This window comes from Siphateles boraxobius, unplaced genomic scaffold, assembly GCF_051911475.1.
Source record: "Siphateles boraxobius isolate OS27281-9 unplaced genomic scaffold, OSU_SipBor_1 77, whole genome shotgun sequence".
Classification (NCBI taxonomy): Eukaryota; Metazoa; Chordata; class Actinopteri; order Cypriniformes; family Leuciscidae; genus Siphateles; species Siphateles boraxobius.
In genome coordinates this window covers 13,678,015-13,696,019 of record NW_027509205.1, presented here as the reverse complement: position 1 = coordinate 13,696,019, position 18,005 = coordinate 13,678,015, and the positions used below count along the sequence as shown (strand labels likewise).

The 18,005-nt window shown below is 37.0% G+C and overlaps 1 protein-coding gene across 1 annotated transcript; it reads left to right on the top strand.

The window, feature by feature from the left end:
- The first annotated feature begins 1,337 nt into the window (after positions 1 to 1,337).
- On the top strand, positions 1,338 to 6,593 carry aldh8a1 (aldehyde dehydrogenase 8 family, member A1). Its single transcript, XM_077218134.1, has 7 exons — positions 1,338 to 1,572; positions 2,113 to 2,260; positions 4,228 to 4,383; positions 4,466 to 4,615; positions 4,757 to 5,013; positions 5,697 to 5,858; positions 6,015 to 6,593. The coding sequence occupies exons 1-7, from the start codon at positions 1,435 to 1,437 to the stop codon at positions 6,465 to 6,467; spliced, it is 1,464 nt and encodes a 487-aa protein (XP_077074249.1). The 5' UTR covers positions 1,338 to 1,434; the 3' UTR covers positions 6,468 to 6,593.
- Positions 6,594 to 18,005: the final 11,412 nt, after the last annotated feature.

The window sequence follows — 18,005 nt, the reverse complement described above, 5'->3', positions numbered from 1 at the left end:
CTGTGTCCAAGCACATTAATAGAGAGGTGAAGGGAAGGAAAAGATGTGGTAGAAAAAAGTGTACAAGCAATAGGGATAACCCTACCCTGGAGAGGATTGTGAAACAAAACCCATTAAAAAATATGGGGGAGATTCACAAAGAGTGGACTGCAGCTGGAGTCAGTGCTTCAAGAACCACCACGCACAGACGTATGCAAGACATGGGTTTCAGCTGTCGCATTCCTTGTGTCAAGCCACTCTTGAACAAGACACAGCGTCAGAAGCGTCTCGCCTGGCCTAAAGACAAAAAGGACTGGACTGCTGCTGAGTGGGCCAAAGTTATGTTCTCTGATGAAAGTAAATGTTGCATTTTCTTTGGAAATCAAGGTCCCAGAGTCTGGAGGAAGAGAGGAGAGGCACATAATCCATGTTGCTTGCAGTCCAGTGTAAAGTTTCCACAGTCAGTGATGGTTTGGGGTGCCATGTCATCTGCTGGTGTTGGTCCACTGTGTTTTCTGAGGTCCAAGGTCAACATAGCCGTCTACCAGGAAGTTATAGAGTACTTCATGCTTCCTGCTGCTGACCAACTATATGCAGATGCAGATTTCATTTTCCAACAGGACTTGGCACCTGCACACACTGCCAAAGCTACCAGTACCTGGTTTTAGGACCATGGTATCCCTGTTCTTAATTGACCAGCTAACTCGCCTGACCTTAACCCTATAGAAAATCTATGGGGTATTGTGAAGAGGAAGATGCGATACGCCAGACCCAACAATCCAGAAAAGCTGAAGGCCACTATCAGAGCAACCTGGGCTCTCATAACACCTGAGCAGTGCCACAGACTGATTGACTCCATGCCAGTGCTGTACATGCTCATACTTTTCATGTTCATACTTTTCATATGGCCAACATTTCTAAAAATCCTTTTTTTTGTATTGGTCTTAAGTAATATTCAAATTTTCGGAGATACTGAATTTGGGATTTTCATTAGTTGTCAGTTTTAATCATCACAATTAAATGAAATAAACATTTAAAATATATCAGTCTGTGTGTAATGAATGAATATAATATCCGAATTTTACTTTTTGAATGGAATTACTGAAATAATCAACTTTTTGATGATATTCTAATTATCACCAGCACCTGTATATATAACAATAAATGTTTTATAAATACAAAATGTTATATACAGGCTTATTCCCTTTTAATGGAAATGTGAAATAATATCTCAGAACCTCCAGCAAGTTAAGGTCTTTTAATGTCCAACTCGTGCTCAGATGAATCAGTGTTGACACGTGTCTGCTGGTGAAGCCCTTTAGTTTACTATACAACCTCTCATTTACTTGAGTAAACCGATTGCAAAAGAGTCCGGTGAAAGCTCATATGTGACAGCACGCTGACGGGTGCGCAAACATCTCGGATCCTTTTGTTTTCAAAACTGATTTTTATGCAATGTCAAAAGATATGAAATATCTAGTGCTGGAAAACTATATCGGCGGGAAGTTTGTACCATGTTCCAAGCTAATGGACTCTTTTGACCCATCGACAGGAGAGATTTATTGCAAAGTTCCAGACAGTGGACCTGAGGAGGTGAACTTTTTCTCAATATTTCTCTTTTTTTCTCAGGTTTTGTTGAATATTTGAAGATGTCACTTGTGCATGATCAATTATGCACTGTGTTACTAAAAAAAGTGCAGTTTTACCTTTAAAAAATATTTAACTACTCACCATTATTTGGCTGAAGACACAAATTCTAAGAAAGTTCAGAGTAATAATTGCTTGCTGAGTCAGGGTGACCTTTGGTCTCATATATTTCTTGCTGTAAACACTTTGGTCAAAAAAAATTGGGCAACGCTCAAGGTCCAGTGTCTAATGATTAAGCCAAATAAGCTGGAGCTCACACCATAATAACTCGTGTGGATCAGTGGGAAAAAAAGAGGTCATTTTTATTTTTTAATATTATGTTTTATGATAATGCACTTAATAAAGCCTTTAAATACCAAAAAAAAATGAGGTCTTACATTACTTTTTTACCCACCACATCCTATCAATGGCCAATACAAAGCAAGACACCCCCCTTCTCAATTGTGAAATATATTGGTTGGTTTACCCTTTTCTCAATGGTCATAGGTGGATGCTGCAGTGAGGGCAGCCAAAGAGGCCTTTCCTGATTGGTCAGCTAAGAGCCCAGCAGAGAGAGCCAAAGTACTGAATAAACTGGCAGACCTGATAGAGGCTCGACTGGAGGAGTTTGCCCAGGCTGAGTCTAAAGACCAGGGTAAAACACTAGAAACACTACAGCATCATAGTACAGGGGCCGGATGCATAAACTAAGACTAGTCTTAAAAGTTAGTCCTCACATTTTTTTCTTTTAAACTGTTCATAGCTGTTTTAAGTCAGTTAAATATAAACATATAGTTTTAAAATGTACTTCATAATTTAAAATGTACTTTTTTTAGTGGTCAACAGATTTTTTTTGTCAGTAGCTGATAAAATATACAGAGAGCAGAGTGGCTGATATTTGTAGGCCTATATATATATATATATATATATATATGCTGTTTACTTTATGTGTGTATAGTACTGTTAAAAAGTTTGGGGTTGGTAAGATCATCCATCCATCCGTTTCCCTATCGATCTTTCTATCTGTCTGTCTGTCTGTCTATCATCTATCTATCTATCTATCTATCTATCTATCTATCTATCTATCTATCTATCTATCTATCTGTCTGTCTGTCTGTCTGTCCGTCCGTCCGTCCGTCCGTCCGTCCGTCCGTCCGTCCGTCCGTCCGTCCGTCCATCCATCCATCCATCCATCCATCTATCTATCTATCTATCTATCTATCTATCTATCTATCTATCTATCTATCTATCTATCTATCTATCTATCTATCTATCTATCTATCTATCTATCTATCTATCTATCTATCTATCATTCCATCTATCGTTCTATGTCTGTCCATCCATCCATCCATTATTTTTAACATAGTATTTAAGAAAATATTTGCAAATATATATATAATATATAATTATTGGACAATATATATATATATATATATATATATATTATACAGTTGTGGTCAGAATGAATGGCACCCCTGGTAAATATGATCAAAAATGGCTGTAAAAAATAAATCTGCATTGTTTATCCTTTTGATCTTTCATTAAAATTTTTTGCAAAAATCTAACCTTTCATTGAAGTAAAAGAATTGAAAGTGGGGGTATTGATTAAAAGTATCGATAAAGTAGCGATAGAAATCACATTATGAAATAAATGTTTTTCTCCAAAACACGTTGGCCACAATTATTGGCACCCCTAGAATTTTTAGCACACCAGGGTGACTAGGAACATGAAATTGTATATCTATGACTTCGTGTTCCACCGGATTTTAAATATGAGGAAACACAAAGGCCAAATTCCCTAAATCATTCATCACAATGAGTAAAACCAAAGAATATAGTTCTGATGTGCATCAAAAGATTGTTGAGCATCACAAAATAGAAAGTGGCTGTAAGAAAATAGCTAAAGAATTGAAAATCCCCATTTTGACCATCAGAGCAATTATTAAGTTCCAATCAACTAAAGATGTTATGAATCTGCCAGGAAGAGGACGTGTGTCTATATTGTCTTACTGTAATGCACGGTGAGGAGGAGAGTTTGAGTGGCCAAAGACTCTCCAAGGATCACAGATCCCTGTTCACCACATGTTGTTTGGGAGGGTTTCAAGAAAAATCCTCCTCGCTCCTCCAAAAACAAACTCCAGTATATTCAGTTGTCAGACACGACTGGATCTTCAAAAGGGACTGGATTCTATGGTCAAATGAAACAAAAAAAGGGCTTTTTGGCAGCAAACCCACCAGATTGTGTTTGGTGCAAACAGGGATAAAAAGTACCCCATGCCTATATGGTTAAATATACTTCTGGATCTTATATGTTGTGGGCCTATTTTATTTGCTGGAGGTCCTGGACATCTTGTTCAGATACATGGTATTATGGATTCTAGCAAATACCTGACTCAATGAAAGGTTAGATTTTTGCGAATTTTGTAATGAAAGATCAAAAGGATAAACAATGCAGATTTTTTTACAGCCATTTTTGATCATATTTACCAGGGGTACCATTAATCCTGTATCTAATATATCTTGTTACTTAGTGTCACAGAACAATTTAATTTGGTTTTATTCAGTTCTTTATAGGGCTTTTTAAGCATGAAATGGACTAATTTCCTTTTCTCTTAATTCCAGGGAAGACTATAACTTTTGCCCGAAATGTAGACATTCCACGATCAGCGTACAACTTCCGTTTTTTTGCTTCATCTGTCCTGCATCACACTAATGACTGCAGTCAGATGGATCACATGGGCTGCCTCAACTACACAGTACGCTGTCCTGTAGGAGTGGGTATGTGTCAGTCTCAACATACTCTCTAATGTAAATCATTCTCTTTCAGATGGTTTATGTCTGTTAAATTCCCTGTCTATAGCTGGTCTTATAAGCCCATGGAATCTGCCACTGTATCTCCTGACCTGGAAGATTGCTCCGGCTGTTGCTGCAGGAAACACTGTGGTTGCGAAACCTAGTGAAATGACTTCAGTCACTGCCTGGATGATGTGTCAGCTTTTGGAGGAAGCTGGTGAGGGATTTGTGTGTGTATATGGGACAGATTTGTTAATTAGCTCATCTCAGGGTACATTGGTAGCCTTATTTTTCTCTTATTACCAGGATGCATCTGAATTGAGTGAATGTGTCTATAATACGTGTGTGTGTGTCTTAGGCTTTCCACCCGGTGTGGTCAACATTGTCTTTGGTACGGGCCCACGCGCTGGGGATGCATTGGTGTCTCACCCTGACGTCCCGTTGATCTCCTTTACGGGGAGCACGGCTACAGCAAGACTGATAACAGAACGCAGTGCGCCGTATTGTAAGAAGCTTTCATTGGAGCTTGGCGGGAAAAACCCGGCTGTTATATTTGCTGATGCTGACATGGATCAATCCATCAGCACTACTGTACGATCCAGCTTCTCCAATCAGGTGAGCTCATGCACAGCTTGACCAATCTTATTATATTTTCAGTTACACTAATGCTTTCTGTTGCAAAAATGTTATGTCATTACTGAGCTCATCCAATCAAACTCCTGCAGGTGTCGTGTCTGCATTGGCAATTAGGTTTAAACGACTTTAGCTTAGTGCTGAATAACATACTACCATACCTCTCAAAATGTTTCTATACAGTATGAATACTGGGAGTAAAATGTGACTTTTCTGTATAATATAATATGAAATGTTTTACATCTAATATTTGTCATATTTTATTTCAGCTTTTTTTAATTCAGGGACATTTTTTTAAATATAGTTTTAGTTTTACTTTTAGTTAATGATGATAACCTGACTCCATTTGCTGAGTCCACATGCAACATATTGGAGTAATTGGGAGAAGTTAAAATCTTGTCTCAAATCTTTTTTTAATGGGATAACACAATGTAGTTCCGTTTTTTGCCACACTGTGGTGCTCAGAATACAGCATTGTACATTGTGTTCTCTCACACTTTCTCTCTCTTTCTCTTTTTCTCTCGCTCAGGATGCATCACGCGCACCATACACACAATCACTGTGCTAATATTTAAAGTGTCCATATATAATTAGTTTTCACAGCCCTGTGAGAATTGTGAGAATTACTGGAGAACTTATTTGCATCTTATTCTTTTCTCTCTCAGGGAGAGATCTGTCTGTGTACCAGCAGAATCTTCGTTGAGCGGAGCATTTACCCAGAATTCCTCACTCGTTTCGTGGAGGCGGTTCGACAGTGGAAAACTGGAGTGCCCTCTGACCCCTCCAACAATAATGGAGCGCTCATCAGCAAAGAGCATCTACAGAAGGTCTGAGTGTTTCTCTCTCTCTCTCTCTCTCTCTCTCTCTCTCTCTCTCTCTCTCTCTCTCTCTCTCTCTCTCTCTGTTCAAATAAAATCAAATTTCTAGGTTTACAAACAGGTACATGATTTTAAAACATGGAAATTGCCTGCTAACTCCTACAGGTTAAAGGTTATGTTGCTTTGGCGCTGGCAGAAGGTGCACAGGTGCATTGTGGGGAGGGTGTGGACAACCTTACCCTTCCACAGCATAATGCGGATGGCTATTTCATGTTGCCCACCGTCATCTCTGGAGTAAAAGACTCCTCCGCATTGATGCAGGAAGAGATTTTCGGTCCCGTAACCTGTGTGACACCCTTCGATGAAGAAGAGGAAGTGATATCACGGGCCAACGGCGTACGCTACGGCTTATCCGCCACGGTGTGGTCCCGAGATGTGGGGCGCATACACAGGGTTGCTAGGAAACTGCAGGCTGGGTTGGTGTGGACCAACTGCTGGCTGGTCAGAGATTTAAATCTACCATTCGGTGGCATGAAAAACTCTGGCATTGGTCGAGAGGGGGGGAAAGACTCATTCCACTTCTTCACAGAGGTTAAAGTCATCACCATCAAACACTGACACAGGATGAAGCAATGCATGCAGGGATAGTGAATCACTCATGTGTCATTTCAAATCTCTATGTAAATTATATAAAGGAAGCAATCAGACTTAATATGATTGGGAATAAATTTTATAAAAAAAGTGCGTCATAGTATTTTTGTTGATCGAATGTTGGTGCATTTTAATAGTCTTAAACTGTCATATTCCAAGCATAATTTTAAGACAGACCAGTGTTCAATTTTATTGCTTGGAAGTTGCTGTTTCATAGCTTAGAGACTTAATGGAGTTTTCAGTTCTGATTTAATCATCGGCTTTAAATGTTTTTCCTAAAATAGCCACAAAAACGACACAAATTAAATAGATGAACCTTTGACTTGATTAAAGACTATGCTATCTTGGAGTTAAAAATCTGACAAGCAGGAGATCTCCATTTGCTCTCCATTTCATCTCATTGTAATCATGGAGAAACAATTGAGATATCAAAGAGATCTCATATGAGTTTTGATATCTTATTGAAACACCATATGTGTGCAAAGATTGGGATTAGGTTGGTAGACTTTTGTGTGATGCCTTTCCACAGCTGGGAGCATGTATTAATGTGCCGTTTCCAAGAATTATAAGATGAGTTTTACCGAGTGTGGGAAGTGACACATATCACAACACACACATACACATTTCTGCACAATTTCTGCAAAATCCCACAGCTTTTCTGTGCTTCAGAATGTTTCATGTGAGTCAGAGCACCAGCTAAAGTGGACACAAGATAGATCTTTGAGTTTTCATCTCTGTTCAAGTCTCTCTGGTCTTCAGGGTGAATCTCAAATGCCTTAAAAATGGAAATCAACAAGCAGAAGGCTTCCCACAGTCATGGAAAACCATTGGGGGATTTAAAAAAAATGATGTCTAGGCCAAGAAAAATCATGGGAATTAATACAATCTTCAAAAGACATGGAATTTCATTTTAAATGCATTTAAATAGTTCTGGCGAATTTTCTTGCATGTTCAGCTCTAAAGTATTTAATTGGCTGTTAAAGTAGCCTCGACTCTGTGTTTGAAAAAGACAGAAATGCCAGGAACAGTCTACGTGTCCGTGTGAAAGCACAAAAGAAGCAAGTGGAAAGCTCCAGCAGTGATATCTTACATCTGTATTGAAAGGTTTTCTCAGTTAATGAGGGGTGTGTGCACGTTTGAGTGAAAAAACTGAGGGAAACTTGTGAATGTGTTCAGTCACGTCTCTGCATGCTCACATAGCATCCGTGCTCAAAGGGCAGAGCCCTCACCGGCAGCTTTATTTTGACTTGACCACAGGCAATGCCCTGTACCACCCTTTACACACACACACACACCGGTGCACCTATCATTATGAGGACATTGTAATTGTTTTTATACTCTACAAACTGTATATTCTGTCCCCTAACCCTAAACCTGCCCATCACAGAAAACTTTCTGCATTTTTAGATTTTTAATAAAACATTGTTGAATATATGTTAAGCCATTTTAATTACGAGGAAATGTCCTCAAAAAACATGTTTACGTTGCATTACTAGTGTAATACCCATGCCATTAGACAAATTTGTGTCCTCATAAATCATGTAAATAAACACACATACACATGAGGATACAACCCATAATATCCTTTGGCCAAGGGTCTGATATCTTTACATTGAAAGAAGTCTCTTATACTCTCCAAGTCTGCATTTATTTAATCAAAAATACAGTAATGTATATAGGTCTATTTATACATATATATTTGTTTCTAACCTGGCCATACTTATTTTTTCAAAATTGTCATAAAAATTTAGCTAAATCTGAACAAATAACTAAACACAAATCAAGAGCTAAATCTGAAGAGGTACATAAAAAGTTTGGTCACACTTTAGATTAGGGTCCGATTCTCACTATTAATTACGGCTTGCCTCAAACTCCTAATTACTGCTTATTAATAATTAAGATAGTTGTTACTTTTAGGTATTGGGATTAGGAATGTAAAATAAGGTATAGAATAAGGCATTAATATGTGCTTTATAAGTACTAATAAACAGCCAATATCATAATATGTATGCTAATAAGCAAAGTTAATACTGAGAATTGGACCCTAAACTAAAGTGTTGACAGAAGTTTTTTTTATAGTGTTAGAATTATGGTTATAGTCTGTAAAAAAAAAACAGACACCTGTGGAATGTTCCCATTAAATATCAAGATAAACGTGTGTGGTGTGTGTGTGTGTGTGTGTGTGTGTGTGTGTGTGTGTGTGTGTGTGTGTGTGTGTGTGTGTGTGTAAAAGTGTTGTGTGAACAGAACAGCAGGTCATATCAGGGCAATTTTCCATTGAGGCCCTCAGTGGGTGGAGGGCATCTAATGCTCCAAAGAATATTGCCGAGTTGTGAGAAATATCACAAGTGTATAATCAGGTTAAATAAACTCCCCTCTCTCTCTGTCTCTCCCCATTCATTAATTTGTCTCTGGTGTGCGTGACCCAGGAAGAAATTGGCGGAATATCACGTAGCTTGTAAAACTTCCTACAAAATACGTGTGTGTGTGTTTGTGTCTGTACAACCCACCCAGTCCACCCTTCTTGCCAACTGAGGGGTGTGGAGAGCGGTGTGAGAGAGAAAGAGACCGCACAGTGATTGCTAATGATGAAAATTTGAAACTTTATTTCTCACAATGTCTTTATATATCACAATTGCGACTGTATCTCAAAAATTGTGACTTTGTATCTCAAAATTTGCTACTTCCCATCATTTTTGGCTTTTGTTTCTCTTATTTAAAAAAAAAAAATCTTAAAATAGTTATTTTACAAGTATTTTTACTCTGAGATGGAAACAGGCTTTCATACAGTATAAATAATTATTGTAGTCACTATGTATTTATCTTTAAAGCACTCAAGTCATCTGGTATGAAGTTATGGTGCCTTTGAGGCCTGTCTAACATTAGTTTCCATATGTATATGGATATAGATAAATATGCACTTACTGTCCAGATTTCTGAAAGCAGCTGTTATGAAACTCATGGCTTATGTCTCAATAGTTCCACTTTAGCACAATCAAATATACTTCAGTATATCTTAAGTTGAACTTCAGCTCTATTTTCAGATAATTAAAGTGCATTAAGTGCAAAATTAGTTGTTCCAATTTAGTAGACTTTAAGTATACCAAAAGTACAATTGCAGGGTATTTAAGTACATAAATATGTAAATGTAGTTGTAGTATACTAGGAAAAAGTTGCACATTTCAATTCATACAATTATAAATGTGTCCTTCGCCAGCTTGTTGATTAGATATTTTGTCTAGTTTGATCATGCTAATGATAACTGGTTGTGGTGCACAGATACATTCAACACGTTTTACCATGATTAAATCTATCCCGCCGATATTTCCCACCACAATTAGCACAGAAATAGTGAATAAAGTGTGCTGATTCCATGCTGGCCTACACATGACTCGGGACTTACGTAATTGTCTGCCTGTATTACAAAAATTTAAGCTCCATGTGACACAAATGAAATGCCAAAAAATAGACCGATTTGGGCCAAACAAGTCAAACATTAATAATTGAGTATTTCAACATGTGTTTGTTAACATATGTGGATTTAGCCCAGGCAAACATGAGCTTTAAAGATGCGTTTTTTTTCATAATGCTGCATCAGGACACACTGTTATATAAGAGCGAGGTCGACCTCGTAGTTCTGACATCCTCCTTTATTTATCAGTCATATGGGGCCGTAGTTCCCAGTCCTCCTCAGCATGTCCAGGGGTCTTGTGACATGCTCTGTGGCGTCAATTATCAAATGAATCCAAGTGTTGGATCACTCTCTGCTGACTAGTGATTTATCATTTAACCAGATGGTCTCGCTCCATGGAAACAACAACACACACACCGAAATGACAAAACACACATAGACACTGGATGATGATGAAATCATGCTAAGCGTTCTTCTGTTATGATTTGAATTTCTAAGATGAGATATACTCTGTATACTGAAAGTGAGGACACAAGGATTAAGTGAGGTTTAAATAAAGCTAACAGAATTTTTTTTATGTTCGAAGGTTTATAGTTTGGGAGACTTAATTGAGTTCTTGGTTATGCTTAATTCTGTCTCGGATATTTCTCCTAAAAAATAAGACATAATTGTAGACATAATTACCTGTACATTAAGAGATTAAAAAGTAATGTAATGAAATAACTACAAAATGAAATTGGGAGTTTAATGTTGTATTGAAATTTTGAGTTCACCATTTAATCTCACTTATGTCTAGGAAAAACCTTTTAGATATTAAAAATATATATTTTCTTCTTCTTTATGGGTTTTTCTTTCTCAAGGCCTACTCATTACCGGTGAATTAATTTTACTACCTCATTTAAAATATGAGATGAGATTCAGATGACAGTTCCCATCACATGTTACTGACCTCCATCTGACCCAAACCATGATGACATGATCCACAATGGTTTGAAATATAATTTAGATTATACTTTGATTGCGATCTGTCATCAAATGTTTCCGCCGGAACTTAGTGTCCCACGCAATTTAAGAGCACTGATTTCACACAAAGATTAAGTCATGTGACATGAAGACACTCGCAAACAGTTGATTACATCTAATCCATCTATCACGGTCCTGCGTTATAGTGAATCAGCACAGCACTCTGATTCCAAACTCACTTACACACTTGTGATGAATGGATATTTGTCCTGGATGTGTAAACAATACAGGCAATTATGATGAAATGAGAGTATTGTGCTTGTGCGTATTTCCCATTTTTGTTAGAGGAAGTTATTGCGGCAATTTAAAGAGTTTGTGATCCTTCAAAGAATATTTACAGAATGGGATGATGAGCTATGGAATAAATACATCATTTTCTAGGTCTCGCTAATAAATAGAAGGTCTCATACAGAAATACAGGCAGACAGCTAGAACTCTCTGAATTGGTGGACAGTGACACACCTCCCTTAACATTCCCTTCACACACAGACACAAACCCACCCACTGCAAACACAAAGGTGACTGGCTGACCTTGTCCTGGATAATGAGTGCGTCATTGCTTTTATTTACATTTCACAATGGAGGGGAGCACGTTTCTCCAATATTCAGAATAATGGTCGATCAATATGGGTTTTCCATTGGCGCATTCTTAAATTATTACATTTGACTTTCCCAATTTGAAATGTTTAGATGTGTTCTCATTACATTTTTCTGCCTTCCCAATGCATCACAACGCAATCAGTTATAGTCTGCTTTCGCCAGTTTAGAAACACTGCTTTAAATGATTTACTTTTTTTCACTGGTTTGTCCAGCATTACTGATGATCAAATGATATGATTATTAGGTGGCTAGAAATAAGAAGATTCAATTGTGTAAGCACACTGAACCAAGTCCAAATGTTAGAAATAATCAGTTGAGATCACATTCCCTGTAGGGAAAAGTGCTGAAATGGCAGATCCTTTCTTTTTTAATCATCCCAAAGTGAAGTTTTATTACTCAGGGGTTGTTCTTTTAGAATTCATAAGAGTTCTAGTTACAGTTTAGGCCTGTTTCATTTCATTATACGAAAATAGAAATTGATAAGATAATTGTAGACAGATAATAAGAATATTGTGGCTTGTATAACTCAGACCATTTGACTTTAAATTAGATGACAAATGTTTGAGTTATATTGAATTTCGAAAACATTAAGTTAATTTTGCTTACCATTTGAGATATTAAAAAGACCTCATGAATAATATTTCTTTATTATTTTTTCTTAAGCCTTTTCTTACACATTGCCAGTTAACTGCACTATTTTTTTAAGTATCAGTTTAGAGTAATAGCCACAGAACTGAAATACATGTTTAGATATTTTTGTGGTGGATGACATTTCTAAAAATGTCTTAAGCATTGTGCTTGCTTTTGCATGACATGTACCAATATTTAATCTGCACAGAAAAGATTAGTATGGCCCAGGGACAGGATGACACAAATCCATGGAGATATCAGATGTTCTGCAGTTGTGTTTGTGATTTGGACTGCCAACACAAAGGTTAAAAGTTCAATCTCCAGGATCTCTGTACCTGCAGTTGATGTTTGGATTTTGCTTGTAAAAAAAAAATTCTGCTCTTCTTTTGGTCTGGCTGATTGATTGAAAGCATATACGTTTTGCAGATGTGTCTGATAAAGGACCCTGAGAGAGGCTGACATCTTGACTCCATTGCTGGAAGGGTGTGTTTAGGTGTGTTCATAAGACGCAAAGGAGACGTCTTGATGCGGAAGAAATCACTACAACTGTGTTTCCCTGTGCGTGTGTATATGTTGTGTTACTGTCTCTTACAGTCTATTATACTCCTTCCGCCTCAGACAGGCGTCTCTGTCAGCCATTCAGGGAGTGTATCAAGAGTGTGTGCGAGTCCATATGTCTGTGTATCTGTTTTATTACTGTATTCAATGAGCATGCAACTGCTGATTTCCTGACCTGAACAAAGCATGTAGAGAAAGCAGCATTTCCTTGGATTCTTCTCAGCCCACATTGTCCCTTCAACACACACAATAAGAGTAGGTAAAAGAATATGACGTAGACACTGCAGGGAAGATTTTTTTTAAAAGCATCCTGAAACTCCACAGACAAGGGAGAGAAAATTTACTTTTAAGTATTTTACTGAAACATAGCCAATTAGACTGACATTTTATACGATTTTTTTTCTATTGTACTTATAGCATGATGAAAAAAGGACAAATCAAAGGATGAATTTACACAATGCATTCCAACCTAGAAAGAAAGAAGCTGCAAAGTAGGGCTAGTGAGTTGAATCTGATTTGAATTTTTTAAACTTATTGTAACACTAGTTTCAATCAAGTTACGCTTTAGACCAAAATCCTCACTAGCTAACACGTACGTTTTAATAAGTCGTTGGAACTATAACTTGTTTTTTCTGAGCATGTCACGTACGAGGCTCCGTATTTTCCGCCTGTCAATCATATTGCGCTTTGCAGCAGGAGCTGAGAGCATGAGATATATCATCCGTCAAAACGGCCTACACGGTGAAATGTCCGTAAAGGAATAGGAAGACAGTAAAGAAAAGAAAAGAAATAACATAAAGAGACCAACATGGAGCGTGAAAACAGATGCTGAACTTACTTTGCTTTAGCTTGACAGGTAATTTTTTTTTTTAAATACCATGGTTACGCCAAAGCGACCGAGCGTGTCTAGATGACTTCTACAACGACTGACATGCTTTAAACTTCACTAGAAAGTAGCCTACACTATGGAGAATTATTAGTGAGACTAACACAGAGTCCAGTCATCATTTTCCTGTAATACCACACACTTTAGTTTGATGATGATTATGATAATTTTATTTTTTTTAAAGAAATAGGCTATGATAACGAGCTAATTCTGTTTGAGTAAACAATATTTTAACAATCCATGTGAGTTAAGTCCGCCTGTTAACTTTACTTGTCAAGTTCTTTCTAGAATTAGTTTAAATTATTTTCCCTGTCCAATTTTCTGAGTTATGAGTCTCCAAGCCAAATAAGTAGGCCTATGTTTACTTTTTTGTAAGGCAATTTTTTGCAGGCTTTTAAGTAAGGCAAACCAGTCCAGTTTTAGCCTACAGTGAAGACCAAAAGAAAGAAAGTTTGCCCCCGGAACTCTTTTTCCGGAAACTACCGAGAGTAGCTACAGAGTGTACCCATCACCAACACAGTCATAGCCTTTTGTCATTAGTTTCCTAAACGGAGGTGGTTCTAGTGAACAAAAGATACCAGTGAACAAAAGGCACTTTGTTCCACCCTAGTCAGCTGACCCATGAGCATGAGTGGGCATCTCAGAGCAAACGTCAATTTAGACTGGCACAAGCTCTTTAAAGCTCTCAAATGCTGCCCAACGACGGCAACGCCCATCTGATGCCTGCTTTGCAAGCCTGTGATGGTTTTATTCTTTATATGCATGGTCTATGTTTTAATGTTTCCTGGTCTCTAGCAAGCCACATCAGCGTGACACAGGAATTTTTACCTTTGTTTTGAAACTAACCTTCTCAGTCCCCGTATCTTAGTTTATACAATCCACTTCCAAAATTCTTCATTGATTCTCTACTAATCATTAATTCAGTCTTTGTGTTTGTGTTGATTTTCAGTGCTTGGGTGTATTGTGCGTCACTGGACCTCACAGAGATGTCATCTCAATCCAGATGTTGTTTTGGTTTCTGTGTTTGAATTTTACGTTATCATGTGAGCAAATGCACATACTCACCACTACACAGATTTTACAGGCAAGCGTGTGCTTGTCAGGTGTTTTCAAGGTTATTAGAGGTTAGAAATATAGGTAACCAATCACATATGATTAACAGAGACAGATGTGTTGTTGGTTAGAAGAAAACAATATTCTGCCGGTTGCTTTATTTGGTAATGAGGTTCATTATTACCCGGTTAGAAAAACATATTTATCCCCAACATCAAAAGAAAAATGTTAAAATATGAAATTATATTTTGTATGCCAAACAATGCTTAATTTAAGATTGAAATTTTTTGCATTGTGGCAGAATTTTTATGACCACCTTTCTCCCCAAAATTGTCTGTACATTAAATTTATCTGATTTTCATTATGCAAATAATCAATAAATGCTAAAAAGTCAATAGAAAAAAATGCATAACTTTTTTAGGAACATTCTATTTTAAGTCAATGTAAATTATGGATTATTATCTTTTGTACTAAATTAAATTTTTATTATCGTTTTAATTAAAAAGGAATAGTTCATTGTGCCTAGATAGGGTGGTTTTCATAACTGTATTATATATTTTTTCAACTTTAATGTAATGAGAATTTTAGGGGTAAGTGTGCTTAATTGTCTTGACTATAATGCCATAATGCAAAAAGTTTAATGGTCCTAAAATAGACTTCATTGTCTTAATGTAAAATCATTTTTATTTTTATTTTGAGGTGAGTAATGACTCATGAACTTTCAGGACAGTTCTTTGTAAAATTCACCCCACCAATTAATGACCCCTGAAGGTCTTTGACTCAAACATAGAAGCCTGACCTTGCATTTATGGGGTCATCAGAGCTCTCATAAATTTGCTAACAGACATTGAGCTGCCAGAGACTGTTTTCCGGGATAATTCCCAGCATATTCCCTACAAAAAAGATACAAGGATAGTACATTGTGCTGTCAATTTCTCTTTGCGTCAATAAATAATAACAATCTGTAAGTGAAAAAGACAGGAAAGAGAGATGGCTATGTTTGTGTTTTATGCTTACTATTGGATACATTCTGCTTGATGAAGTCTGCATTTGAGCTATTGCGTTTTCCATTTACATACAAATTGTGTGTGAATACACTTGTGTATCTGCATTCAATGGGGTCGAATTTTGCTGAGCACAATGGGATTGAAACATCTAAGTAAAACCTGCAAATAAACAAAAAAATTAGGATTTGAAAAAAAATTACCAAATAAATGTTCTCATATAAAATTATAAAGTTATGATGTTAAACTAGTAAAAAAAATCTGCTGATTTGTAATGAAAGATATATTTAAAAAAGTGGAAAAGAGAAGTATGTCTCTTTCCTGCAAAGCTGTGCATTGTGAGTAGAGTTGTGTGTGACTCTTGACCCTGAGCTAGCTGTGCTGTGCAGACGGCCGTCTCCAGCGCTTCTCAGCTACTTCCTGTCCACACACACCCCTCTTCCTGTCCATAGAGGGGAGCTATTTTAAAGCCAGTGAAGGCCTGGGATGGCCAAGAGTGGAGACACACTGACTGTGGTGTGTGTGTGTGTGTGTGTGTGTGTGTGTGTGTGTGTGTGTGTGTGTGTGTGTGTGTGTGTGTGTGTGTGTGTGTGTGTGTGTGTGTGTGAGGAAGGATTCCATTAGCTTTATCGCTTTGATGATTGAGGAAATCAGGAGAGGACAAGAACAATGATCTCACTGTTCTTCCTCAATCCTCTTCTAATAAGGAAATATCATAAATATTGTAGACATAAATAAAAATGACTAATTATGAAACTTCTAGCTAGTTTTTATGCTTCAAAATATTAATGAATGAAGTTAAGAAAAATACAGTGAAGTATCAGAGAAAACAAATATTGTGGACACAATAAAACCACACTGGCATACATTAAGGTAAGTGTAAACCACATAATAATAATTTACCTTTTGACCAAAATATTAATCTGTGTTCTTAGGAAAGGGCATTTTTAATGACAGGTTGGGGTACATTATGTTTTAATTTGTGCTTTACCGATTTTACTGATTAGTTACAGTAGTTGTTGGCCAAAGTACTGATTTAATATTTTTATACTTTTAAGTATTTTGTGTTTACATGCCCCTATATTGTCACACAATTTGTGTAAAATCAACTTTATCTTTTTTTTCCTATACAATAATGTTGTTGACCATGTCCAACAACTGTTTGTAGAGACGTTAAAGTCAGTTTTCATTGTTCATACAGATTTTCTTCTCTTTCTAGTAGTTTGAAGTAAAGTGGGTATATTTACTAAAGTTGTGTAAGCCAGTAGCATGTGGTTCACATTCGCACCATCATGCTTTGCACACTTACAGAACAAACACTTTCATACATGTTTTTTTCTTTGGAAAGTTCAGTCAGAAAGGAATGTACAGAATGGAGAAATGATGATTCTAGTGTGATAAACGACACAGTGTCACTGTGCAAACTGGTGATTTCACAATGAAATATATAAAGGGAAGTTCAGTGCATTGTGTAGATCTTTCTGAACAGGAAACCATGCAAGAGTTTTGTAACTGCTCACTTAACGCGGGAATAAGACTAATCGTCAGGGTATAAAGTTATACTTTATGTTTCAGGAGTATAACTAAGTGAAATATGCAACATGATGGCATGGGACATTTTTGGCACCCATATTACATTTAGACAGAAGAAAATGTATCTTAATTTTTGGAGAGAAAACTACATTTAATTTAGAGCTTTACACAATTAACATGTCTCTAGTGCAGTTTTACAGAGAATATAATGGTGACCTACAAACCCCTCATTCAGACCACATGTCCGTAGCACAGAAAAATCTCCCTACAGTTAAAACAGACTTTTTCCACAGAAAAATAAGCAGAAGCATAGCAAAATATATATACAAATAAGAACTGTAACCCTAAAGCAAACACACAGGGACAATAGACATATCATTAGAACGTAAGATTAAATGTTTCATCATGTCCAACACTTTCTACATCAGTGTTGACACACACAAATATTTTGACAAGAGGGAGGCAGTGACCTTGTTTTTTTGTAATATGGTTGTGGAGAGAGGATTGCTGTTCTAGTGGTCTAAGAGGCCATTGGCCGTCAATGCAGACTAAATGCAACAAAAATCATGGGCATACTAGAGTGCATAAAAGTGATGCTAGAATCAGAAATTTCAAGGGTAAGTGAGGGAAAACTAAGTAAAAGAATAGCATAACGCTTAATTTTGGAAAGATTAATTAGAGCAGAATCTCCAAGATTGAGTTGAGATACTTGTACATATGCCACATTCTACTAGCATCAGATAAAGGAGATGCTGATTGTCAGTCTTACATAAGCCAGGCCGAGAGATAAAGAGGACAGCCTGTCT

Coding starts and splice junctions, on each gene's coding strand:
- aldh8a1 (XM_077218134.1), top strand. CDS start 1,435: ATGTCAAAAGATATGAAATATCTAGTGCTGGAAAACTATATCGGCGGG. Junction 4,384..4,465: donor ACGCTGTCCTGTAGGAGTGG/GTATGTGTCAGT, acceptor CCCTGTCTATAG/CTGGTCTTATAAGCCCATGG. Junction 5,859..6,014: donor GCAAAGAGCATCTACAGAAG/GTCTGAGTGTTT, acceptor TAACTCCTACAG/GTTAAAGGTTATGTTGCTTT.